At 47.2% G+C, this 27,478-nt stretch overlaps 1 protein-coding gene across 4 annotated transcripts in view; it reads right to left on the bottom strand.

The window, feature by feature from the left end:
- Nucleotides 1-27,478, bottom strand: part of FBXO31 (F-box protein 31) — a 47,515-nt gene that overhangs the window by 1,857 nt on the left and 18,180 nt on the right. For 2 of the 4 annotated variants that reach the window (XM_066349148.1, XM_066349150.1), the window contains exons 3-9: nt 26,263-26,349; nt 14,263-14,339; nt 10,863-11,030; nt 10,214-10,288; nt 5,665-5,774; nt 4,865-5,018; nt 3,166-3,509 (exon numbers count right to left, since the gene is read on the bottom strand). In XM_066349148.1, the coding sequence (XP_066205245.1) occupies nt 3,166-3,509; nt 4,865-5,018; nt 5,665-5,774; nt 10,214-10,288; nt 10,863-11,030; nt 14,263-14,339; nt 26,263-26,349 (1,015 nt within the window). The remainder of the gene's footprint in view (nt 1-3,165; nt 3,510-4,864; nt 5,019-5,664; nt 5,775-10,213; nt 10,289-10,862; nt 11,031-14,262; nt 14,340-26,262; nt 26,350-27,478) is intronic. The other 2 variants (XM_066349149.1, XM_066349151.1) reach the window with 1 other exon arrangement.

Genomic DNA, 27,478 nt, shown 5'->3' with positions numbered 1-27,478 from the left:
GGGTGGAGGACCATCCTGCGGTTCTGCCAGGGGCTGGACTGGAGCTTCCTGACTGGCGAGCCCCAGCATGCTGGTGAGCTGCTAATGGACTCTTGCTGGCCATGAGCTACTGAGCTACTAGGAAGGGTCAAGTTTTACAGGGATAACAGAGATTTTTCTTTTATGGCCTTTCAAACAGAGATGTAATATACAGCACAATATAGTTAACATTATCTTATTAACTCTGTATGGTAACATATGGTTACCAGACTTATTGTGATTACAGTGTAAGAAATACAATGTCAAATGACTATCCTATACACATGAAGCTAATATTATATTGCATGTCAACTACACATTACAGTGTGTCCGTCAAGTTATGGTGCACTTTAGACCGGTCACAGGAAAGCAACAAAAGGTGATAGAAATGTGAAATCTGCACCAAATAAAAGGAAAACTCTCCCAGTTTCATACCTATTCAGTGCAGTTCGATGTGGGCTCATGCACAGATTTTTTAGGGCTCCTTAGGTAGCTATCCCGTATAGCCTCTACAGACTCGTCACTGACTGATGGCCTTCCAGAACGGGGTTTCTCTACCAAACTGCCGGTTTCCTTCAACTGCTTATCCCACCGAGTAATGTTATTCCTATGTGGTGGCACTTCGTTATAAACATGCTGATATTAACGTTGCACTTTGGTCATGAATTTGAATTTAGCGAGCCACAGAACACACTGAACTTTCCTCTGTACCATCCATATCTCGATGCCATGGCCGTGGGCTGCTCCACTGTATACATGGTGTTACATCATCATCTGCGCATGCGCACATGCTGCCACATCATCCTACAGAAACTGGGAGGGTTTTCCTTTTATTTGGTGCAGATTTCACATTTCTATCGTTTTTTGTTGCTTTCCTGTGACCAGTCAAAAGTGCACCATGACTTTACGGACACACTGTATTTAAAAACTTTGCCTGGCCCTGGCTGGTTGGCTCAGTGGTAGAGCGTTGGCCTGGCGTGCAGGGGTCCCGGGTTTGATTCCCGGCAGGGCACACAGGAGAGGCGCCCATCTGCTTCTCCACCCCTCCCCCTCTCCTTCCTCTCTGTCTCTCTCTTCCCCTCCTGCAGCGAGGCTCCATTGGAGCAAAGATGGCCTGGGCGCTGGGGATGGCTCCTTGGCCTCTGCCCCAGGCGCTAGAGTGGCTCTGGTCGCGACAGAGCGATGCCCCGGAGGGGCAGAGCATCGCCCCTTGGTGGGCAGAGCGTTGCCCCTGGTGGGCGTGCCGGGTGGATCCCGGTCGGGCGCATGCGGGAGTCTGTCTGACTGTCTCTCCCCGTTTCCAGCTTCGGAAAAATACAAAAAAAAAAAAACAAAAACAACAAAAAAAAAAACTTTGCCTGACCAGGCGGTGGCACAGTGGATAGAGCATCGGCCTGGGATGCAGAGGACCCAGGTTTGAAACCCTGAGGTTGCTGGCTTGAGCTCAAAGGTTGCTGGCTTGAAGGCCAAGATTGCTGACTTGAGCAAGAGGTTACTGGCTCGGCTGTCACCCCTGGTTATGGCACATATGAGAAAGCAATCAATGAACAAAGGTGCTGCAACAAAGAATTGATGCTTCTCATCTCCCTTCTTATCTGTCCCTATCTTCTATCTGTGCCCCCCTCTCTCTCAAAAAAAATTTTTTTTTACAAACTTTACAGAAATATCAGTTGCTTGTCCTGAGGTGGCGCAGTGGATAGACTGCTGACCTGAATGCTGAGGTTGCCAGTTTGAAACCCTGGGCTTGCCCAGTTATGGCACATGTGACAAGCAAGCAGTGAACAACTAAAGTGAAGCAACTATGAGTTGATACTTCTCATTCCCCCAACTGTCTCTCTCTCCTCTCTCTCTGTAAAATCAGTAAATAAAATCTTGAAAAAGAATTCACATCAGGTGAAATTATATTGTAATATTAGTTGTATGTCTTCCTCTGGAAAACACAAATTCAGTAACTGTTACCATCATGTATAACAAGAAGAAAATGTAATAAGTATTTTCCACTCAGCCCACACAGACACCTAGATCCCCCTCATGGAGCTCAGCGTGCTGCCCGCCCTGTCAGCCCATCTATACGTAAATAACTGCTCACACCACTACAGGCACATGAGACAGCAGTCGGCCCACAGGTAAAGGGAGACAAACCTTTATAGATAACTTGAGAAAGGTGAAGAGAGTCGGCTGTCATGCCAGAAGATAGATTATTTCCCCAAAATGTCCTCTAAAGGAATGGTATAGGAGAACTTTCTGTGATGGAATATTCTTGTCCTGCATGTCCGATACGCTAGCCATCAGCCACGTGGGCTGCTGAGCACTTGGAATGTGGCCAGTACAACTGAGGACCTAAATTTTATCTTTTATTCATTTAGTGAAACTTATTAGCCAAAAAATGTAGGGGACAGGGCCAGGGTCTCGTAAGTAATCCAGCAGGGACTGGCCTGAGTGGCTGAAAGCAAAGGCCCAGCAGAAAACTGCAAAACTGTAAAAACCGCAAGTCAGGCAAGACCTTGCTGCCGGGAGCGGGGGAGGTCTTATCCCAAGACCAGGGATCCTGACCTCCACAGGGAGGGAGGGGCCATGCCAGCCCCTTCCACATGTTGTCTGGCCTGGGCTTCACTCTGGTGGCCAATGAGCGCTGGCCCAAAGTGGCAGAAGAGTGACAAAAATAACAGAAACAAGGGAAGGAAGGAGGGAAAGAGGGGGAAAGAAAAAAGGAAGAACTACAGGAAGAAATAATGGACTGACTTCAGAACTACCTTCATTAGAAGGATGGAGAACCCATGGCCGGCCTTACCTGCAAGGACATGCAGGCCAACTCCAAGCTGGCTTCCTTGGAGAGGCAGCCAGGGGAGAGTCCCCCCCTCACTGTCTGCTTCCGTGCTGCCTGACGTCCTGCCTCCTCTCCCTTTTACCTTAATTACTATGTGACGCAAGGCATTCTGGGAGGAGTCTCCGTGCCTGGCAGTTCTAATAAACCCAGTCTGAGGCTCCGCAAGGGGGTGTGACAACTCACTGTACAGCCCAGGGAAAAGTGTAGCCTGTTCAGGTATGAGCTATGGCTTGGACCAGGTCATCAGAGGCTCCTTTTCCGGTCCAGCAAGCCAAGCTGGCCGGTCAGAGCCTGGACTTCGCCCACCCTCGTGTCCTTACCACATCCTGTAGGTTCGGGGATAGTCCTCGTTCCTTGAGCTCACGCCCACAGGCAGAAGGAACTGGGCAGGCTGCTCCTCCGAAGCTGTGGCCACTTTGTCCTCAGGGTCCCTGGGCTGGGCAGCGCTCTGCTGAGCCTCTTGGGGGCTGTGCTGCTCGTGGCCCTCGCTGTCTCCAGCCCTGTCTTCTTGCTGCTGCTGGTCCTGGCGCACCTGCTCGCGAACCTCCAGGACAATGCGAGAGAGCTCGTTGAAGTTGCGGAGGTTCTCAGCATCAGGCAGGTGGATGCGGTGCATGAGGTAGATCTCTACCGTCTGCTGCCCAGCAGGGATGTTGGGGTCACCCTGTGGAGCAAGTGGGCAGCAGTCAGTCGAGTTCGGAGACCAGCAGAAATGTGTTCCAGCTTAGATCCCACCCCTGGCCAGATGAGCTCACTCCAGCATTCCTACTGACTTTGCAGCAACCTCTTAAGTAACAATATTTTAGAAACCCACATAATATTAGCACCTGGCCCTTGCCAGACTTCTCAGCTGGTTAGATCGTCATCTAGATATGCCAAGGTTGTGGCTCCCATCCCAATGACGGCATATGCAAGAATAAACCAATGAGTGCAAAAATAAGTGGAGCCACAAACTGATGTTTCTGTTTCCCCACCCAATCTACCCTTTCACTTAGTGTGTGTGTGTGTGTGTGTGTGTATTAGTACCTAGCCCCATCTGTGAAGGGATCTCTGAGGACAAAAAAATAGCACCTACTGGTGACCTGCTAAGGGTCCGCTGGCACCCGGCACAGTGGCTCATTTGCACTCAGAGGAACTAGCCCATGTGACAGTTGAAGAGACTAGGGCTTAGAGAACTTCATCCCCTCCCAGGGTCAGGTAGCAGGTAGCAGGCAGCAGGCCAAAGAGGCCAGCCAAGATTGGTCTGCCTGGGACACACGAGCTCCTAAGCCTGAACCCCAACAGATCTCCAGGTTCTGCAGTTCTGCACGAGTCCCAGGAACACACCAAAATCCCCGCAGGAGAGCCCCACTTTGCCAAGGACGTGGCCCTGATTCCAGGCTCTCGTTCACCAGGAGCTTTCCCAAAAGCAGAGGGACCTGGCAAACACAGTTCAAAAGCAATGCTTTGTGAGGACTAGGAAGTGATGCTGCTTCTTCAGGATGCTTTAGTGCATATCCCAGAAACTCACCCCAACAACTGTGCAAATGGCAGGTGAGCACGATGGCAATGGAGGTCCCCGAAGTGGGGAACACAGGGCCTACTCAGCTCAACAATCCTCCAACTGCTTTTGCAATCTGCTGAGGTGAGGACAGGCAGTGGGGCCTGTGTGCTACCTCAGGGGGTCCCCAATGTGGAGGCTGTGGGGGTAACTGGGAGCACCCCCCCTCCTCACCCCCCATTAAATCAGAATCTGTAGGGCGCGGCAAGGGCATCAGTGTTTGCTCAGCTTCCCCAGTACCTCAGTGTGCATCCAGGAAAGGGCTGTGTGGTAAAGCAGAAGTGCTCAAAATTCTGAGATCCTGGCTGAGCACATCCGGCTGGGCCTGAGGATCTGCATTCCCAACCAGCCCCCTGGTGAAGCAGTGCCGCGGGTCCAGGCCATGCTGAGGACCAGGGCACAGCCTGACTCATGCTGCTCCGTGACCAGCCTGACAAGTCCATGCAAACCTAGAACTGCCGGGTGAACCCAGGACTCACCGTGATCTTCGTGGCCCTGGCTTGTTCCCCATGGAAGCTGAGCATGACAATCTCTAGGCCGTGGCTGCCATAGGTGCCTTTGAAGAGGCCTGGCCTGATGAGGTCATCAGGGTGGCTGGGCGGGAGGTAGATGCGTCGGTAGGTCAGGCAGTTGCTATGGGAGAGCAGTTGGCGTGAGAGCAGGGCAGAGCAGCACGGCCGTCAGCTGTGGAGCCCATACCTCCACGCCCCACCACAGGGGGACAGGCAAGGCAAGCAGACCAGCATGGTGAGGCCAGTGGGGAGCAGGGAATCCATGTTCCTGAGCCATGCTCACCCCACCCACATGTGAATGGCACCCTCACACATGTGATTCCAACAATGCTTTACAGGGGCTCATGTGTCTCTACCAGGTACCCTGAGGCAACTGGAGTGGAGATCTCAGCAGAGGGAAGGGAAAGCCACTCCTGCTCTGCCACCCTGTGACAGGAATCCAAGATTACACAGGGGACATGGCAAAGGGGCTAAACAGCGACAGCACCAGGGCTCAGAGACAGAGAGGCTGAGACAGTCAGCCCTCTGGGCCGGTGTGGGAAACAACACCGAGGACCAGGCGCACATACTAGGCCCACTAGAGCATCCTGCTGCTGGATGATAGAAGACGGAAAACATACGGGGCAGGCGGAGAGGCAGGGAGGGGACTATGCTCACAGTACCCGAGAGGGAGGCACAGAATTCCCAACACTCCCACAGAGAGACTGCACTCCTAGGACCCACAGAGAGGGACTGTGTCCATGGCACCCCGGCGGGGCTGCACTCACTCGTACTGACTGGTGTAGATGAACTTCATCAGGATGAGTTCCTGCATGTGCTCGTGGAAAATGTCCTCCAGCGTCCGTCCCCACTCTTCCCTCAGCCATGTTCGGAATTCCTTCCAAGAGAATACAGGTCATGAAAACCACCAGGGGTGTGGAGAGGCTGCTCACTGGTGTGTAACTGAGTGGACAACGCAGCATGTTTATGTTTGTGGGTGAGGCTATGGGCACAGTAGGACAAAGGAATTCACCTGGGTGGACAGATGAAGACAGGGCTTGCTACCAGTGAAAAATGAGGGGTTCTGATCCTTGCTTTCAGAGTACATGAGCCCAGACTTCAGGTGATGCATCAGGGACATGGGGTCCCTTTGGGTGAAGCTGGGGCCACAGTCCCTGTCCAGAGCTCCCAGGGAACAGCCACATGAGCCTCACTTCATGCCTACCCATGAAAGAGGCGGCGGCTGGTATACGTGCCAAAAGGGAGCTTGTATAAACACTGAGTCTCCAAAGCAATAAAACTCATTATGAAAATGAAATCAAACAATGTGAAGGATATTTAGTGCTTAATTCCTTGATTCTTCACATTTAACTTAATCCACAGAACTGAGTTCCTTACTCAACATAGTATTTTTAATGATTATCTAGAATTAGAGCTATAACCAGAAGCGAAACCAATTTACCCAAACAACAAGAGATCTACCATCTGTCAATTGCTTTAATATGTTACTGCCCAAAATCAGGCAAAAAAAAAAATATTACTACAAAACAAGTATTAGAATTACAAAGTCAATATATAAAAAGTAACTAAATTTTTATATACTAACAGCACAAAATTGTAAAATAAAAAATTTAAATCAATAGCCTAAACAAGACCACAGGACTCGGGAATAAATATTAAAAATATGTGCAAGATCTCCTTCTGAAATCCCTGAGACAACTGAAATAAAGTAAAGAGGCCTAATAATAATCGGAGGTCTGTGTGCACTGGAAGACTCAGCATTAAGCCAGCAACTGTCTACAAACTGACCTACAGATTGGATGTCAGTCATAATCCCACCAGGCTAGCCTGTTTGTAGAAACTGACAAGCTGATTCTGAAATTCACATGGAAATGAAAAGAACCTAATCACTGAAAGCAATCTAGTGATAGAGCTAAGCTGAAGAGTAGTCTTGTGAAGGGACTTACTATAAAGCTACAGTAAGCAAGATGGTGGTATAAACATAAGGACTAACAAATATCTCAAGTGGTACTCAAACACCTGAACATCCATATAAAGAAAAAGAACCACAAACCCTACCTCACACCATACACAAAATGTAATTCAAGATGGGTCACAGACCTAAATATGTGATGCTACCAAATTGCAGAGAAAGAGATTCTCTGTCACCTGAGGATAGGCAGTTTTATAGGATACAGAAAACAATAACCATAAAAGAAGTTTTTGACAAATTATACTTCACCAGTCAAAACTTTCCACTTAAATGGCTCAACTCATAGAAGGCCCTTAAAAATGAAATACATAGCCTGACCTGTGGTGGTGCAGTGGATAAGGCGACGACCTGGAAATGCTGAGGTCGCCGGTTCGAAACCCTGGGCTTGCCTGGTCAAGGCACATATGGGAGTTGATGCTTCCAGCTCCTCCCCCCTTCTCTCTCTCTGTCTCTCTCTCCCTCTCTCTCTCCTCTCTAAAAAATGAATAAATAAAAAAAATAAAAAATAAAAAATAAATAAAATAAATAAATAAATAAAAAATGAAATACATAAATAACAGATAAAAATGGAAAATGTAATGAACAAGGATTTTAATGTTGCCATGGTGAATAATCAGACCTGAGCTAAATGCCATGAAGATGGATTGTGAATAGTCATATTATTTACTTTGCATGAAAAGGTCAAAGTCATCAGGAATACCACCTAGACCCGATTACTCAGAACAAAGAACTTTGAAATACATGTTTACTATAAAATAATCTTACAAGGTATATATACATTAGGAAAAACACAGGGGCCTAGAACATACAAGACAAGAATCACTAATATTTATCCAGGGCTGCCTCACCATGTGCTACTATATAATCATTGTCTTGATCTGCACAATGGCCTATGAGATGAGTGCTAACGCTTTTCTTGTTCTACAGAAGTTTGGGACGTATAAAAGTAGAGAAACATTTCCAAAGTCATCCAGCTAGTAAGTAACAGAATCAGAGTTAAGCCAAAGTCCACATGCTAACTGGTCTTACCTCCACCAAGGTCAACACTAGGGCCCACAGAAGCATGGGAAGCAGGGCTCACCGGCCCTGGTGGGCTGTACACAAGGACCATCAATCTGATAACACATAACAGGAATTTGGAACATGTTCAGTGCCTTTTACCCAGCAATTCCATTTCTGTATGACCCAAAATCCAGATAAGGATTTTGCATGGAGCTCAGAGAGTAGGGTGACAGTAATAACACTGGCATCCTCCTGGATGGCTCCAGCCAGGCCTGGGGCTAAGTCATTCATGTGTGCTATCCTCTTCAACCCTCCAAAATCACATGGGATCCACAGGTAATTATATGGCCTCATTTTACAGATAAGGACTGAGGCTCCCAGAGGCTAAGTCACTCAAGCATGTGGTCAACAGGGTAGCAGGAGAAACGTGAGCATTTGAGCACAAACCCCATGTCCACCTGAAGGAGAACGTTTACATCTGATCACATCAGAGCAAGATGATGGACTGCTATGCTGAACCAAAAATAAATCTTGAGAAGGGTTCTAGTAAGACTGGAAAATGTCTCTGGAGTAACAATTAAGCTTAAAAAACCAGATCCAACTGAGAGTTAGATTATAATCACTATCAGAAATGCCAAAAAACATAAAGAAAGCCTGGAGAATGGGCTTGGAGATAGCTCCTAGGTGGGGCTATGAGTACTTTTGCCCTCCAGATTCTGCTGACTTCATATTTGATGATGATAAGGCATCATTTTAGTAAATGGGAGATTACTTCCCCATCTCTGCTCCTCCCTGCAGCCCCCCAGGTTTCCAGAAGCCTCTGGCTGGGGGTCCTGGACAGGCAGGGGCAGGGCAGTAAGGTGGCAGCTGGACCTTGGCCATCATCCATTAAGACAGGCTAGGATGTGTCCGCACTGGGGAGGGAGAGTCTGGGGTCAGTAGCCCGAGGGCTACATTACTGTTCACGGAATATAAACAGCATAGCTGCAATGTGAGGACCACACGGGTCGGTCACACAGGACGCACCCAGGAGGCTCAGGCCAAGGACCCTGCAGCCTAAGGTCATGCCACAGGACAGCCTGGAATTGGCCTTCAAAGGTGCACAAAGCTGGCAGAAATCCCGGAACTAGAGTTTGCAGGCAAGCAAGTAAGAAAGTTGACAAGCCCTGTGGATGCAGTTTATGACCCCACAGGGCTGGTTTCTGGTACTGATGAAGGGTGGAGCCCACATGGAGGGCTGGGGAAGACAACTCACTGGTTCCTTCATGGAAGGATGCTAAGGGGATCATGAGTTAGTATGGGCCATCAGAGACTCAAAAACTGACTGAGAAATGCATACCCAACAAATACACAGAAGCTGTAATGAGTGTTCTCCATTATAAAAGTTCAAGTTTTTCTTCCTCTTATCTCTCTCTAAAATGAATAAAATACCTTTAAAAACAAAAGTTCAAGTTTTTCTTAAGAAAAGGCAATATTTTGAAATGGCAATATGACTTAAGAGCTTTCATAAACTACAACTGAATGACAAGATAAAACTACTCTTGTAGCCTGACCAGGCAGTGGCGTAGTGGATGAAGCATTAGACTGGGACGCAAAGGACCCAGGTTCAAAACCCCGAGGTCGCCACCTTGAGCGTGGGCTCATCTGGTTTGAGCAAGGCTCACCAGCTTGAGCCCAAGGTCGCTGGCTTGAGCAAGGGGTCACTCGGTCTGCTGTAGATCCCGGTCAAGGCACATATGAGAAAGCAATCAATGAACAACTAAGGTGCCGCAACGAAGAATTGATGCTGCTTCTCTTCTCTCTCCTTTCCTATCTGTCTGTCCCTATCTGTCTTTCTCTGTCTCTGTCACACAAAAATTTTTTTTTAATTGAAAAAACCAAACAAACAAAAAAAACTACTCTTGCAAACAAAAGGAAGCACCAAGAGACTCCCATGCATTGCTGACATGCAGGTTTATTCACATGCTGCCCGGTCTGAAATTTCAATCACCAGGTCCCCCTGCAGGGAGAAAGCAGGGCTCTAAGAACAGCCCTCTGTTCTCCCTGCAACTCACCTCCAAGAAGAAACCTGCACAGTACACTGACCCTCTCAACGAAGGGGTGAAGAAGAACTACCTAGTGAAAACTATTTCCTTTTGGTCATTCATTCTGAGGGCTGATGGAGAAACAAAAACCTATGCTGTGTACACATTATGGCGGTTTGTGACAAAAAGCAGACACATTTCCTGCACCAACAATGTAAGGATGAAGCATGGGAGAGGGCCCACTTGGTGGCAACGTGACTATGTCCAACCATTCAATCTCATGTCTGCTCCTCTTGCACAGAACGGGTACAGGCTCACCTCTTGCCTCCCACCAGACATCCTGTGGTGGTCTGTCTGATTGCACTTGGTGGAAAACTCATCCTTCTTCACAATCTTGAGCGTTCATGACAAAGGAGAGAGGGGAACAAATCAATCATGGCATCTCCACCAGACAATGACCCCTCCTCACTGATACACCCCCCTCGACGACAGAAGTCCACTATGCCTACAAATCATGACCAGTTCAGAGAAGGGAGCTCAGAGCCACCTTGAGCACACACTTTCTTCTCAGAGGAGCGGTGCATCTAAGAGACAAGAGTTTGTGCTTTTCCAGGAAATTCTAAGAGCACAACAAAGGGGCTATCATTTCATAGTTAGAGTTTTTGAAAAAATAAGAGCACTATTATAGTTAGAAAGAACAAATAGCTTTAACTGGATGCAGAATCAGTTGAAGGGTTCCAACTAGTGATTCTATGGGAGTTACATCACAGCACCAGAACATAAATAATACAGAGGAGTAGAATAGAGCCCTGTTTCCTCCTGTTTCCCCTGATCTATATAAACACCGGTTTGTAGCTAGAAACACCATTGCAAATTCAGCCGGCACCAGGACTGGGAAGAACAGAGGAGGCCTTGCCTCTCACCTACACATGGCTGTTATCTAAGGGAGCCCTGAGTACACGCTCACCTGGATGTGGCCGTTGTGGGGCCCTCTGTGGCCATACATACACTCCACCGTGGCTGACTTCCTCTCCATCAGGTGAATTCTAAACAAGGGCTTGAATCGCATTGGGTCATCCACATGAGGGTCATGGGGCGGCAGGTACATCCAACCAATAATGAACAAGCCATCCACCTATGGTGAGGAGAAAGGGCACATGCCATACAAGAGTTACAATGAGGCACTGAAGCAAAATTTCCTCATGCCACAGCTGTTCAGGATGACCACCCACATCACTACAATACAGTCCCACAGAGAAGGTCAGGGCCAATAGGCATTGAGATGCCCTTGATCTACTGCACTGGGACAAGCATAGCCCCACCCACCAAGTGCTTGTTAATTAGAAAGTAGTGATCTAATGTAAAACAATGAGACTACAGTTTATAGCACTCTATTGCATCACTGAAATTTGCTCTGAGTAGAACTTAAACATCAGATGATACATGTGTTATTAACTAGATGGTGGGAATCTTTTCACCACGTACACATATAGTAAAATTACCATGATGTGCACTTTATATATCATTACAATTTTGTCAATTATACCTCAATAAAACAGGGAAAAAGATAGTATTTTTAAATAGAAAAAAAAGCAATTAGACCTGAATCCAAGAAAGCCTTTTAGAGAAAATTTTCAGATCTAAAATGTGGGTGCGGGGAACTCAATGATCCGAAAAGGAGCAAGTAGAGTAGCTGGACTGGGGGTAGGTAGCACAGTGAATAGAGCATCAACCTGGGATGCTGAGGTCCCAGGTTTAAAACCCTAAGGTCACCGGCTTGAGCGCAGGCTCACCAGCTGGAGCAAATGGTCGCTGGCTTGAGTGTGGGATTATCAACATGACCCCATGGTCACTGACTAAAAGCGCAAGGTTGCTGACTTGAGCGCAAGTCAATGGCTTGAGCAAGGGGTTGCTGAAATGGTTGGAGCCCCCTGGTCAAGGCACACATGAGAAAGCAATCAATGAACAACTAAGGTGCCACAACTATGACTAATGCTTCTCATCTCTCTCCCGGTCCCTATCTCTATCAGTAAAGAAAAAAAAGCAAACACAGTAATCCAGAAAGTGATAGCTAATAGGGCAAGTTCCTGAGAAAAAAATGGGGCACTGCTTTCAACAGGAGAGAATCATGAGACAAAATAAACAAACACAATATGAGGGCCTGGTTTAAGTCTTGATTTGAACAAACCAGTCTCAAAAAGCAGTTTTAAGACAATTAGGTGCCCTGGCCGGTTGGCTCAGTGGTAGAGCGTCGGCCTGGCATGCAGGAGTCCCGGGTTTGATTCCCGGCCAGGGCACACAGGAGAAGCGCCCATCTGCTTCTCCACCCCTCCCCCTCTCCTTCCTCTCTGTCTCTCTCTTCCCCTCCCACAGCCAAGGCTCCATTGGAGCAAAGTTTGCCCGGGCGCTGAGGATGGCTCTGTGGCCTCTGCCTCAGGCGCTAGAATGGCTCTGATTGCGGCAGAGCGACGCCCCAAGATGGGCAGAGCATCGCCCCCTGGTGGGCATGCAAGGTGGATCCCGGTCGGGCGCATGCGGGAGTCTGTCTGACTGCCTCCTCGTTTCCAACTTCGGAAAAATACAAAAAAAAAAAAAAAAGACAATTAGGCATCCTACATATGGAGTTCTCAGACAGTATTAAGTAATAACTACTACTTTTGTAAAGTGTGATAAGATCGTGGTATATATGTAGAAAAATACCCACATATTTAGAAACCCACACTGAAGTATGAACAGATGAAGCAATACAGACCTGGGATTGGCTTGAAAATGCCTGAATAAAGGCCCTGGCCAGCTGGCTCAATGGTATAGTATCGTCCCCACATGTGGATGTCCCAAGTTCAATTCCCGGTCAGGGCACACAGGAGAAGCAACAATATGCCTCTCCACCCCTCCCCCTCCCTTTTTTTCTCTCGCTCTCTCTCTCTCTCTCTCTTCCCCTCTCACAACCATGGCTTGATTGCTTCACGCATATCAGTCCCCAGCGCTGAGAATGGCTCTGTGGAGCCTCTACCTCAGGCATTAAAAATAGCTTGGTTGCAAGCAGCCCCAGGTGGGCAGAGCATCGGCCCCAGCGGATTGCCCAGTGGATCCTGGTCAGGGCACATGTGGAAGTCTGTCTCTCTATCTCCCCCCCTCTCACTTGGAAAAGAAGAAACAAAGAAAAAAAGAAAATGCCAGAAAACAAAACGCCAAGGGGCAGAGACACAGACCACAAACTCGGCACATTGTTGATAACCACTGAATCCAGGTAGTGGACACTGGTAGTTCACGCTACCATTCTGCTACTCTTGTGTTTGAAACAGTGAGTGACAGTGACAGATCCCAGATCAAAGGACAGCGAACTCCCCACACACCGGTGCTCAGCACCAAGGCACCCACATTCTCAGTGGAGAGACAGGGACGATCCCATTTGGGATGACACTGTACTCACTCCCGCCTTTCTAGGAGAGCCTGGATCCACTGCTTCTTGCTCTAGTGACAGAGGAAAGAATTTAATCACTTTAGTGGCTAACTGGTCTCAGACAAGAGCCAGTTTGTCACTGTTCAGTTATGTGTGCCATTTTCCCCTAATTATCTCCTGCTTTTAGCAGCTTTTTTTTTTTTACTCAATTACTCACTACCAGTATGAAACAATTATCACCCTCCCTGACTAAAAGAAAAAAAACCTGCCACCCTGGGAGCTGTCTCACTTGTCCCTGAGAAAATGTTTTAAAAGCAAGGCTTTTCCCCATTGACGGTAAACATAGATAACGTGTTTCTTAATGAATGGTTCCACCAAATATAAAGCTATGAAGCAGCATTTATCCTTGTATAAAACCCCTCCTGGTGAGTAAAACACACAGAGTGACAGAGTAACCAGAGACACCAGGTGACCCATCTGGACCAGGCTCAGAAGAGCCACACCAAGGCTGTCCAAGGCCCCAGTGGCCACTGTGAGGCAGACCCAGTGCCATTCCACATGCAGCCGGTCTTCTGGACTGGACTCTGGCACATGCCAGCGGAGAGAAAGCAGGGTGAGAACACCAGTGCCCCGGGGCACTGACTCTGTTTTACTAGCAACATCAGCTTCAGCAACACCTGGGCCCAGGCCCCTGCCCAGATCTAATAAGGTATAACTGCACACCCCCGGCCATAGAGCTTCTGTTCCAGAGTCACCGTTCAGGGCACATGTAGCCCTCACTGTAGGGGGAGACCGCTGCTCTGCAGAGAACCAGCTAGGGACGCAAAAAGCAATCTGATTGGAATTACTCTGTCATATAGAAAGCGGCTGGCTTGCCCTATGGTAGAAAAGGCACTAAGTTTCATCCACGTGGGTCAGCAGTCCTGATTTCCTAAGAATCCACACACGAGGCTCTTGGACTCACCACCACATTCAGCAGTCCTCCATAGGGCCCGATATCTGGCTGCCACAATCCCAAGATGTGTCTGTATCGGTGGAGCACTACAGAAGAGAGAAAGAGCAGGTCTTCATTTTAGAGCAGCCAGTCTTCATTTTATAGTCAATCAGAGGAAGGGGCCGGAGGAACAAGAAAGAATTATGAAGAAATTATAAGGGCTTATAACAGAGCCTTATAAACTAATATGAATTTAAGCAAATCCTTTCTATAAAAGTTTCTAAAGAATTCTAAGAAGAAAAATGTCCTTAAAAAGCAAAATGAAACAGACAACTGGGTCATTTTGAAAACCAGACTGACTTTATGTGAGCAGCCAATTGGACAGGGAACTGCTGTTTGCAAGACACGGACTGAGCACCCTTTGAAGTGACAAGCCTCCCATCAGTTTACACAACTGAGGATGCACCAGATTGTTTAAAAGGTGGGGGCAGAGTTCAAAATGTCATAGGACTGTATATTAAAAATTAAGTTGGGTCATCTCTCTTTTTTAAGAAACAACACTTCCCCACCTTATTTCAAAAGCAATGCATACATATTCATTGACAACTGGACAGAAGGAAACCCAGTGCCCACCTGAAATCCCATGACACAGAGATGACCAGCTGCAGTCAACACTTTGGAAAATGTCCTTCACTTCAATTTCCTTTGAACATGTACTTGTTGAGTGAATAAATAACTAAATGAACGAATGGGCAACCAACTTATGCAAGGCTCTGACTGTCAGGTATAGGGTTTGTGCAGGCAGTGCATGCTGGTTAATTTCATGTGCTAACTGGACTGGGCCATTGCTTGCCCAGATATTTGGTCAAACATTATTCCGGATGTGTCTGTGACGGTGTTTCTGGATAAAATTAACAATTACATCAGTGACTGAATAAAGCTGACTGCTCTCCCCAATGTGGTGGGCCTCATCCACTCAAGTGAAGGCCTGACTAGAGGAAGGCTGACTCTCCTACCAGTAGGGGGGGGGGGACTCCTCCTGCCTGCCTGCAAGAGCTGAGACATGTTTTCCTAACTTCGAACTCTAAATGTGGGCTCTTCCTGAGAACAGAGGCTAACCCTCTTGTAAACACGAGGGAATTTTCTCCTAACTGCTATGAGCTGGATATCTGTTAAAAGTGGCCTGTCCATCTCCTCACCATGAGGTGAGCAACACTCCACCAGACTTCTTGTATCTCCCAGAGCAATCTGAAGCACTGCCAGTATCCTAGGTCAGAACCTTAAGACCCAGAGCCCTGTGGTTCAAGTTGTTCTTAAGTTCAAAATGCGCCTCAACAGTCACCATCAATTTGCACAAAGGAGCATGTGTCAGATATGTGGTGAGGATAATATATCCCCCATGATGCTTCCAATGTCTTACAGACACGAATTATCAAGAATATTAGGCAACAGCATATGTTCTGATACTGAGAAAAAAAAAACAAAAGCGATGCAGCAAAAACAGCTATTCTGATGCCACAAAGCTCCTAAAAGAATCTGCAGCCTCAGGTGACACTGACTTGCTTCTCTCCAGGACTGCGTCTTGCACTTCACTATTCATACTCTCTGGGCCAACAGAACATGGCCCAGGGGGTTTTTAGAGACCAGAAGAATCCAACTTCTCAATAGCTCCAGGAAAAGCATGAATGGATGAGGGAGAAACACTGCAGGGTCTCAAGTAATTGGTCACAAGCACATCATTACAGCAGACTTTCTGGAAAATATGGGTAATGGAAGAGAAAATATTCTGAGTTGCACTCCGTTAGAACACACCAGGAGCACTTGAATACCAAATACCTGGGCACAGACAAGTTTGAAATTGATATTGAAACAACTTTTCACCAGTTGGCTCAGTGGTACAGCATTGACCCAGTGTGTAGATGTCCCAGGTTCAAATCCTGGTCAGGGCACACAGGAGAAGCGACTATCTGCTTCTCTACCCCTGCCCCTCCCCTTCTCTCTCTCTCCCTTCCTGTAGCCATGGCTCAATTGGCTCAAGTGCATCAGCCCCAGGCACTGAAAATAGCTCTGTGGAGCCTCCTCCTCAGGCGCCAAAAATAGCTTGGTCTCAGATGGGAAGAGCACCGTCTTCAGACGGGGGTGATTGGTGGATACCAGTTGAGGTGCATGCAAGAGTTTGTCTCTCTCTCACCTCTACTCACTTGAAAAAGGGAAATTCACTCTTCCCCTCCCACAATAATGGCTCAAATGTTTTGAACAAAGTTGGCCCCAGAAGCTGAGGACAGCTACATGGCCTTGACCTGAGCCACTAAAATAGCTCATGTGCTCAGCAACAGAGCAGCAGCCTAGGTGGGCAGAGCATCAGCTATTAGGGATTTTTCAGGTGGATCCCAGTCAGGGCACATTCAACAGTCCGTCTCAGCCTACTTGCCTCTCACTTAATAAAAAAATAACAAAATTAAAATAGAGTAAAAAAAAACTTTTTAAAAAAAAAAAAATATATATATATATATATATATAAAGAACTGAGAAAAAAAAACAAAATAAAAAAAGTTAAAGAAAAACAAAAAATTAAAAAGATAAAAGAAAATAAGTGAGAAAATAAAAGAAAAATTAAAAAAAATAAAAGAAAAGTAAAAAAAATTGAAAAATAAAAAAAGAGAAAAGAATAAAAGACAATAAAAAGAAAAAAAGAAAAGAAACAAAATTAAAAAAAACAAGGCCCTGGCCAGTTGGCTCAGCGGTAGAGCGTCGGCCTAGCGTGCGGAGGACCCGGGTTCAATTCCCGGCGAGGGCACATAGGAGAAGCGCCCATTTGCTTCTCCACCCCTCCGCCGCGCCTTCCTCTCGGTTTCTCTCTCTCTTCCCCTCCCGCGGCCAAGGCTCCATTGGAGCAAAGATGGCCCAGGCGCTGGGGATGGCTCTGTGGCCTCTGCCTCAGGTGCTAGAATGGCTCTGATTGCAACATGGCAACGCCCAGGATGGGCAAAGCATTGCCCCCTGGTGGGCAGAGCGTCGCCTCATGGTGGGCGTGCCGGATGGATCCCGGTCGGGCACATGCGGGAGTCTGTCTGTCTCTCCCTGTTTCCAGCTTCAGAAAAATGCAAAAAAAAAAAAAAAATGAAAAAACAAGAAAAACAAAAAAGTAAAAGAACTGACCTCTGGTGGCTCAGTGGATAAAACATTGACCTAGAACACTGAGGTTGCTGGTTCAAATCCCTGGGCTTGCCAGGTCAAGGCACATACAGGAAGCAACTACTATAAGTTGATGCTTCCTGTCTTCTCTCTCTCTCTCTCTCCCTCTTCCCACTCTAAAAATAAATAATAAAGAAAAAGAACGCAAAAGAAATGATAAAAGACTGAGAAAAATAAAAAAAACAAAAATGTAAAAAATGTTAAAGAAAAATCAGAAAAAAAATTTTAAAAAGGAAAAAATATAAGAGAAAAAGGAAAAAATAAATGAAAAGAAAAAATGCAAAGAAAATAAAAAGCAAAACAAATAAAATGAAAAGAAAATAAAGAAGAAAAAAGAAACAAGAAAAAATGAAAAGAACTGAGAAGAAAAAGAAAATAAAAAAGAAAAAATAAAAAAAAATAAGTAAAAACAGGAAAAAATAAATGAAAAAATTAAAAGTAAAAAAAATAAAATGAGAATATAAAAATAATGTGAAAAGGAAAAGAGATAAAAAAGAAAAAACTGAAAAGGCAAAAGTAAAAGAAATAAAGGGAAAAAGACTAAAGTGGAAAATAAAAAATTAAATAAAATAAAAATGGAAAAAAGAAACAGAAAAGAAAATATAAATAGCAAAAAATGAAAATGAAATAAATGAAAATGAGGAAAAAATGCAAAGAAAATAAAGTAAAAAAGAAAAACAAAAATAAAAGAAAAGGAAAAAGATAAAAAGAAAATAATGAAATAAACAGAAAGAAATGAAAACAAAGGAAAGAAAAAAAATTTTAACAGAAAAAATAAAAATGAATATAAAAAATAGAAAAATAAAAAATAAAAGAAAATGATAAAAGGAAAATGAAGAGAAAATAGAAAAATGAAAACAAAAAGAAAAAAAATAAAATTAAATAAAGAAAAGGAAAAAGATGCCTGACCAGGCGATGGTGCAGTGGATAGAGCGTCAAACTGGGGTGCAGAGGACCCAGGTTCAACACTCCAAGGTCACCAGCTTGAGCGCAGGCTCATCTGGTTTGAGCAAAAAGCCCACCAGCTTGGACCCAAGGTCGCTGGCTCCAGCAAGGGGCTACTCAGTCTGCTGAAGGCCTGCCCATGGTCAAGGCACATATGAGAAAGCAATCAATGAACTAAGGTGTTGCAACGCACAATGAAAAACTAATGATTGATGCTTCTCATCTTTCTCCATTCCTATTTGTCTGTCCCTGTCTATCCCTCTCTGACTCACTCTCTGTCTCTGTAAAAAAAAAAAAATTTAAAAAAAGGAGAAAGATAAAAGGAAAAAGGAAAAAGAGAAAAAAATAAAAATAAAAAATGAAAACAATGAAAAGAAAAAATGAGAAAGGAAAGAAAAAATAAAAAGTAAAGGAGCCTGACTAGGCGGCGCAGTGGATAGAGCGTTGGACTGGGATGCAGAAGACCCAGGTTCGAGACCCCGAGGTCACTAGTTTGAGAGTGGGCTCATTTGGCTTGAGCAAAAAAAAAAAAAAAGCTCGCCAGCTTGAGCCCAAGGTCACTGGCTCAAGCAAGGGGTTATTCGGTCTGCTGAAGGCCCACGGTCAAGGCACATATGAGAAAGCAAGCAATGAACAACTAAGGTGTCACAATGTGCAACGAAAACTAATAATTGATGCTTCTCATCTCTCCATTCCTATCTGTCTGTCCCCGTCTATACCCCACTCTGACTCTCTCTCTGTCTCTGTAAAAAAATAAAAAATAAAATAAAAAATATAAAAAAAAAGTAAAGGAAGGCCCTGGTCGGTTGGCTCAGTGGTAGAGCGTCGGCCTGGCGTGCAGAAGTCCCGGGTTCGATTCCTGGCCAGGGCACACAGGAGAAGCGCCCATCTGCTTCTCCACCCCTCGCCCTCTCCTTCCTCTCTGTCTCTCTCTTCCCCTCCCGCAGCGAGGCTCCATTGGAGCAAGGATGGCCTGGGCGCTGGGGATGGCTCCTTGGCCTCTGCCCCAGGCACTAGAGTGGCTCTGGTCGCAATGGAGTGATGCCCCGGAGGGGCAGAGCATCGCCCCCTGGGGGGTGTGCCAGGTGGATCCCGGTCGGGCGCATGCGGGAGTCTGTCTGACTGTCCCCGTTTCCAGCTTCAGAAAAAATACAAAAAAAAAAGAAAAAAGTAAAGGAAAAAATAAAACAAATTAAAAGAAAATGGAAATAAAAGAAATGAGAAGAGAAGGAAAAAGGAAAATAAAAATAAATAAGAAAAAAGAAAAGAAAAAATGAAAAAAGATCCTGGCAGGTTGGCTTCGCAGTAGAGCATTGGCCCATCATGTGGAAGTCCCAGGTTCGATTCCCAGCCAGGGCACATAGAAGCACCCATCTGCTTCACCATTCGCCCTCTTCTTCACCTCTCTCTCTTCCCCTCCTACAGCCAAGGCTCTATTGGAGCAAAGTTGGCCCTGGTGCTGAAGACAGCTGCATGGCCTCTGTCTCAGGCACTAGAATGGCTCCAGTTGCAGTGTGTCGGCACCCAAGATAGTTCATCACCCCCTGGTGGGCATGCCTGGTGGGTTCCGGTCGAGCACATGAGGGAGTCTGTCTGACTCCCTGCTTCTAACTTCATAAAAATACAAAAAAAAAAGAAAAGAAATAAAAAGAAAATAAATGATAGAAAAGGAAATAAAAGTGAAAAGAAAAAAAATGATAAAAAAAGGAAAATAAAGAAAAAGAAAATAAAAATAAAATTAATGAAAAAAATGGAAGGAAACGAAAAAAGAAATGAAAAGAGAAAATAAAAGAAATGAAAATAAAATACAATAAAAGATATGAAAAGAAAAAGCTTCTGATAGCCCCCTGGGAACAAAAAGAAAACACCTCCAATACAACTCTAGGTACTTCTCAGATCCTGGCCAGTGAGCTTTCCCCAGACATGGATCACAATTCCATTCTTGCCCCACATATAAGTTCCAGATAAATTGTTCTAGAACAGCGGTTCTCAACCTGTGGGTCACGACCCCGGCAGGGGCCGAACGACCAAAACACAGGGGTTGCCTAAAGCCATCGCGCCTAAAGCCATTGGATTTCCGATGGCTTTAGGCGACCCCTCTGTTTTGGTCATTCGGCCTCCACCGGGGTCACGACCCACAGGTTGAGAACCGCTGTTCTAGAAGAATCTTGTGGGAGATGTATGATGTAATAAGCCTCTAGTCAGTGGTTATCAAAGTGTACACTAGGGCGCACTGGTGCACCCTAGAAGATTTCCAGGTGTGCCCTAGGGTATTCCAGAGAAATATGTGCCTGTTGGGGACCAAAAAACCAACAGGGTTTTTGGAGTTTAGATTTGGGGGGGGTCAGAAGTGTGGGGAATTGGCTATAAACTGACATTCTGCTTAACTCCCACCTCACTTGTCTGATTAGGTTGCAAAAGGCTCTTAAGCTGTGATGCTGGATTGTTCACACTACCTCCCATGTTCCCCAGAAAGACTGAAGGCAAGTTTCTTCTATCCTTTATTTGGTGTAAAGTTAAGATAATATGTATGGTGGGGGTTTTCTGCACTCAACACAAGAGTAAAAATAGAAGTTCTTCAATGTATTGATGAGGAAATGAGAGTTTGCCTTTCAAACATATGCCAAACATTGAAGAAATCGCTAGGACACATCAGGCTCATGTGTCTCATAAACACAAGAATGAAAAAACTTAACACATCTGTGCCGAGACCTGCCAAATTTATTAAATCTTACTAAGAATGTATAGATAACTTTTTTGTTTTTTTTTATTTTTTATCCCCCTTTTTACAAATTCTAAAAAGCATAACTCAAAAAATGTAACATAAAAATGTTTTTAATGTCAGAATAAATTTAATTGTCATTTATTTCATTTAATTACATAAAAACACGTTTGTATTTTTTTTCTTTAATATTTGACTTATTATAACATATTTCTCAGAAATTTGTATATAGTGCACCTACAATTATTTGTAGGATTTTAAATGCACCCTGACTTCAAAAAGTTTGAGAACCACTGCTCTAAGTGCTTGTCCATTTGTATATAAAAGCTAACACATGGCTATTCCTGTTAGCATAGCCATGGAGATTGATCGACTGTTCTCACCAGCAAGTGCTATGTCCCATTCTCTACCACAGTTCTGGAGAAGGGATCTTGGCTACTTTCCAAGAGGGTCTGGAGAAAAACAATTCAAACCTTCAGACTGGGCTGATCCCACCCCCTAGTTCTCCACCCACAGCACCCCAGCACCTCCTGACTGCTCATATACACTCCTGAAAGACCCCCTTGTCACTGGTCTTCACATAAGCAGTTCAGCTTGAAGTCTGAATACACAGTGTAGGTGTTTTTCACAGTCATAAACAGTGCTCAGACACCCCCTTCACAGTCACGCACAGTGCTCAGACACCCCCTTCACAGTCACGCACAGTGCTCAGACACCCCCTTCACAGTCACGCACAGTGCTCAGACACCCCCTTCACAGTCACGCACAGTGCTCGGACACCCCCTTCACAGTCACACACAGTGCTCAGACACCCCCTCACAGTCACACACAGTGCTCAGACACCCCCTTCACAGTCACACACAGTGCTCAGACACCCCCTTCACAGTCACGCACAGTGCTCAGACACCACCTCTTCACACTCACGCACAGTGCTCAGACACCCCCTTCACAGTCACGCACAGTGCTCGGACACCCCCTTCACAGTCACGCACAGTGCTCAGACACCACCTCTTCACAGTCACACACAGTGCTCAGACACCCCCTTCACAGTCACGCACAGTGCTCAGACACCCCCTTCACAGTCACACACAGTGCTCAGACACCCCCTTCACAGTCACGCACAGTGCTCAGACACCCCCTTCACAGTCACGCACAGTGCTCAGACACCCCCTTCACAGTCACGCACAGTGCTCAGACACCCCCTTCACAGTCACACACAGTGCTCAGACACCACCTCTTCACAGTCACGCACAGTGCTCAGACACCCCCTTCACAGTCACACACAGTGCTCAGACACCCCCTTCACAGTCACGCACAGTGCTCAGACACCCCCTTCACAGTCACGCACAGTGCTCAGACACCCCCTTCACAGTCACGCACAGTGCTCAGACACCCCCTTCACAGTCACGCACAGTGCTCAGACACCCCCTTCACAGTCACGCACAGTGCTCAGACACCCCCTTCACAGTCACGCACAGTGCTCAGACACCACCTCTTCACAGTCACGCACAGTGCTCAGACACCCCCTTCACAGTCACGCACAGTGCTCAGACACCCCCTTCACAGTCACGCACAGTGCTCAGACACCCCCTTCACAGTCACGCACAGTGCTCAGACACCCCCTTCACAGTCACGCACAGTGCTCAGACACCCCCTTCACAGTCACGCACAGTGCTCAGACACCCCCTTCACAGTCACGCACAGTGCTCAGACACCCCCCTTCACAGTCACGCACAGTGCTCAGACACCCCCTTCACAGTCACGCACAGTGCTCAGACACCCCCTTCACAGTCACGCACAGTGCTCAGACACCCCCTTCACAGTCACGCACAGTGCTCAGACACCCCCTTCACAGTCACGCACAGTGCTCAGACACCCCCCTTCACAGTCACGCACAGTGCTCAGACACCACCTCTTCACAGTCACGCACAGTGCTCAGACACCCCCTTCACAGTCACGCACAGTGCTCAGACACCCCCTTCACAGTCACGCACAGTGCTCAGACACCCCCCTTCACAGTCACGCACAGTGCTCAGACACCCCCTTCACAGTCACGCACAGTGCTCAGACACCCCCTTCACAGTCACGCACAGTGCTCAGACACCACCTCTTCACAGTCACGCACAGTGCTCAGACACCCCCTTCACAGTCACGCACAGTGCTCAGACACCCCCTTCACAGTCACGCACAGTGCTCAGACACCCCCTTCACAGTCACGCACAGTGCGCAGACACCACCTCTTCAGTCACGCACAGTGCTCAGACACCCCCTTCACAGTCACACACAGTGCTCAGACACCCCTTTCACAGTCACACACAGTGCTCAGACACCCCCTTCACAGTCACGCACAGTGCGCAGACACCACCTCTTCAGTCACGCACAGTGCTCAGACACCACTTCTTCACAGTCACACACAGTGCTCAGACACCCCCTTCACAGTCACGCACAGTGCTCAGACACCCCCTTCACAGTCACGCACAGTGCTCAGACACCACCTCTTCAGTCACGCACAGTGCTCAGACACCCCCTTCACAGTCACGCACAGTGCTCAGACACCACCTCTTCAGTCACGCACAGTGCTCAGACACCCCCTTCAGTCACGCACAGTGCTCAGACACCCCCTTCACAGTCACGCACAGTGCTCAGACACCCCCTTCACAGTCACGCACAGTGCTCAGACACCCCCTACACAGTCACGCACAGTGCTCAGACACCACCCCTCACAGTCACACACAGTGCTCAGACACCACCCCTCACAGTCACGCACAGTGGTCAGACACCCCCTTCACAGTCACGCACAGTGCTCAGACACCCCCTTCACAGTCACGCACAGTGCTCAGACACCCCCTCACAGTCACGCACAGTGCTCAGACACCCCCTCACAGTCACGCACAGTGCTCAGACACCTCCTTCACAGTCACGCACAGTGCTCAGACACCCCCTCTTCACAGTCACGCACAGTGCTCAGACACCCCCTTCACAGTCACGCACAGTGCTCAGACACCCCCTTCACAGTCACACACAGTGCTCAGACACCCCCTTCACAGTCACGCACAGTGCTCAGACACCCCCTTCACAGTCACGCACAGTGCTCAGACACCCCCTTCACAGTCACGCACAGTGCTCAGACACCCCCTTCACAGTCACGCACAGTGCTCAGACACCCCCTTCACAGTCACGCACAGTGCTCAGACACCCCCTTCACAGTCACGCACAGTGCTCAGACACCCCCTTCAGTCACGCACAGTGCTCAGACACCCCCCTTCACAGTCACGCACAGTGCTCAGACACCCCTTCACAGTCACGCACAGTGCTCGGACACCCCCTTCACAGTCACGCACAGTGCTCGGACACCCCCTTCACAGTCACGCACAGTGCTCAGACACCCCCCTTCACAGTCACGCACAGTGCTCAGACACCCCCTCACAGTCACGCACAGTGCTCGGACACCCCCTTCACAGTCACGCACAGTGCTCGGACACCCCCTTCACAGTCACACACAGTGCTCAGACACCCCCTCACAGTCACGCACAGTGCTCAGACACCCCCTTCACAGTCACGCACAGTGCTCAGACACCCCCTTCACAGTCACGCACAGTGCTCAGACACCCCCTCACAGTCACGCACAGTGCTCAGACACCCCCTTCACAGTCACGCACAGTGCTCAGACACCCCCTTCACAGTCACGCACAGTGCTCAGACACCCCCTCACAGTCACGCACAGTGCTCAGACACCCCCTTCACAGTCACGCACAGTGCTCAGACACCCCCTCTTCACAGTCACACCCCCTTCACAGTCACGCACAGTGCTCAGACACCCCCTTCACAGTCACGCACAGTGCTCAGACACCCCCTTCACAGTCACGCACAGTGCTCAGACACCCCCTTCACAGTCACGCACAGTGCTCAGACACCCCCTTCACAGTCACGCACAGTGCTCAGACACCCCCTTCACAGTCACGCACAGTGCTCAGACACCCCCTTCACAGTCACGCACAGTGCTCAGACACCCCCTTCACAGTCACGCACAGTGCTAGAGCACACTGACCAGTCCTAGCAACTCCAACTGACTGCAGTGTGGCCCTGTGGAGTAAGTAACATGGGATCAGTGAACACTTTAGTTACATATCCAGACCCTGGCAGGACTTAGGAGAAATTTTCTTTTACTTTTTTAGGAGAAATTTCACACAAAAAAACTCTATTCCTAGGTTTGTTAGAAATTATGCACTTATAAGACTCAGAAGCGGGTCTGTCCATTCAGGCAGCACTAACACAGCACACTCAGTGGGGCTGAGGGAGCCAGCAGGAGGGGTGTCCCTGTACAAATGTAAAAAGTACCTTCTGTGCAAACATACTTCTGTTACCTTTCTTGACAACCAAAATTCATACTCTCCATCTGAGTTCAACCTAATAAAAAGCAGAGATAGCCTTAATCATTATGAAATATGGCTTAGGAAAGTTTCCAGAGCCCAAGTAATGCTGATCAAGAGAAATTGGGTTCTAAAGAATCAACTATTTCTACATACTTTTGTTTCCTATGTATATAGGTGCATGTGTATGTAATTTTTTTCAAATTCATGTATGCTGTCAAAATGTGACTAATGAAGCCTAGAAGTAAACCACTTATATTTCATTTTTAAATTCAATTTTATTTACTGATTTTAGAGAGAGAAAAAGATAAAGAAACACTGATTTACTGTTACAACCATTTCTTCATTCATTGGTTGATTCTTGTATGTGCCCGGACAGGGGGTTGGACCTGCAACCTTGATGTATCGAGACAACACTCTAACCAATAGAGCTACCTGGCCAGTACCAAATAGAATGGTTTTAAGGCTTCTACTCTGTTCTCTCCTCTAGGCCTTGATAAATGATAAATGTTAAAATGTACATCAACAGAGTGATCATGCTGGTACTACCCAAAAAAACAGAAGATGCTGTGGAAACCTGGCCCATATGTACAACCGCCCCAGGCCACCACTCAGATGTGATCCTGGTCATGGCTGAGCCACAGAGAACACTGTGGAAAAGTGAAAAAGACAGCAAAAGCCAGAAGGTCAGCTTGCTCTTAGGACCAAAGCATCCGCGTGCTGTGAGTTAAGAGGTCCCTCTCCATGCAGCTTCTCGCCGTGCTCCCCACCAAAGCCAAAGCAGCAGGAGGTACGTACGGCAGGTGTACACATCTCTGTACTCCATGTGCTCGTAATCGGGAAGAATTTTCATGAAACGTCCCGACTTCACACGAGGGTTTATACCTGAACAGACACAGCAGGGAAAGGGCTAAGGATGGTTCCACTTCCACGATGGTATCAACAGCTTTCATATGATTAGATATGTTTCCCCTCACCTCCATCATACTCAATTCTGGCACCTTGGGAGACAAACACTTGCCAAAAATGAGAGGCCTGGCTGGAAAGAAAATGTGATATATCTTCTTCTCAATCAGTGGATTCACGCCAGAAACTCATGATGATGGGCAAGCTTGGGACATTCTTCTCCCTCAACTGAGACAGATCAAAGGAGCTCACTGAGGTAGGAGAGCAGAGGGCACAGCTAGTGGATATTTGTAGTGACTATTTAGGCCAGCGGTTCTCAACCTGTGGGTCGCAATTTTATTTAAAATTTTACAATTTTATTTAAAATTGTATGTATTTTCCCATGTCTTTAGGCGACCCCTGTGTTTTGGTCGTTCGACCCCCGCCGGGGTCGCGACCCACAGATTGAGAACCGCTGATTTAGGGAAACTAAGAGATCCAGCTTGTATAGTGAATGCCTAGTGTCTTCCTTTGCTTGTGTTTGTGTTGTTTTGGACTATAGACGATGTCTACCAGTTCCTAACTCAGACATTTCACTTCTGATTCAAGGCTGATACACTATCCCACCTACGCTAGGGGCGAAGGTTGACTTTCTTGTACCACCTATTCTAGAAGCTAAGCAATTTCTTCCTGAACAGGCCTTCAAAGTGAAACAAACACATGCTCTTGCACCCTAAAAATCTGCTTTGGCTGGTGGCAAATTAAACACTTAGGGATACTAAATAAAGATATTATGAATTACTCTCTGGGTTTTCCAACCATTTTCAAGGAGTAAAGAATCAGCAGTCAGGCCCTGGCCGGTTGGCTCTGTGGTAGAGCATTGGCCTGGCGTGCAGAAGTCCCGGGTTCGATTCCCGGCCAGGGCACACAGGAGAAGCGCCCATCTGCTTCTCCACCCCTCCCCCTCTCCTTCCTCTCTGTCTCTCTCTTCCCCTCCCGCAGCGAGGCTCCATTGGAGCAAAGATGGCCCGGGCGCTGGGGATGGCTCCTTGGCCTCTGCCCCAGGCGCTAGAGTGGCTCTGGTCGCAACAGAGCGACGCCCCGGAGGGGCAGAGCATCGCCCCCTGGT

The sequence above is a fragment of the Saccopteryx leptura genome, chromosome 9 (genome assembly GCF_036850995.1).
Source record: "Saccopteryx leptura isolate mSacLep1 chromosome 9, mSacLep1_pri_phased_curated, whole genome shotgun sequence".
NCBI lineage: Eukaryota > Metazoa > Chordata > Mammalia > Chiroptera > Emballonuridae > Saccopteryx > Saccopteryx leptura.
Note: the sequence above shows the minus strand (reverse complement) of the source record. Positions and strands in the feature narration are given on the sequence as shown.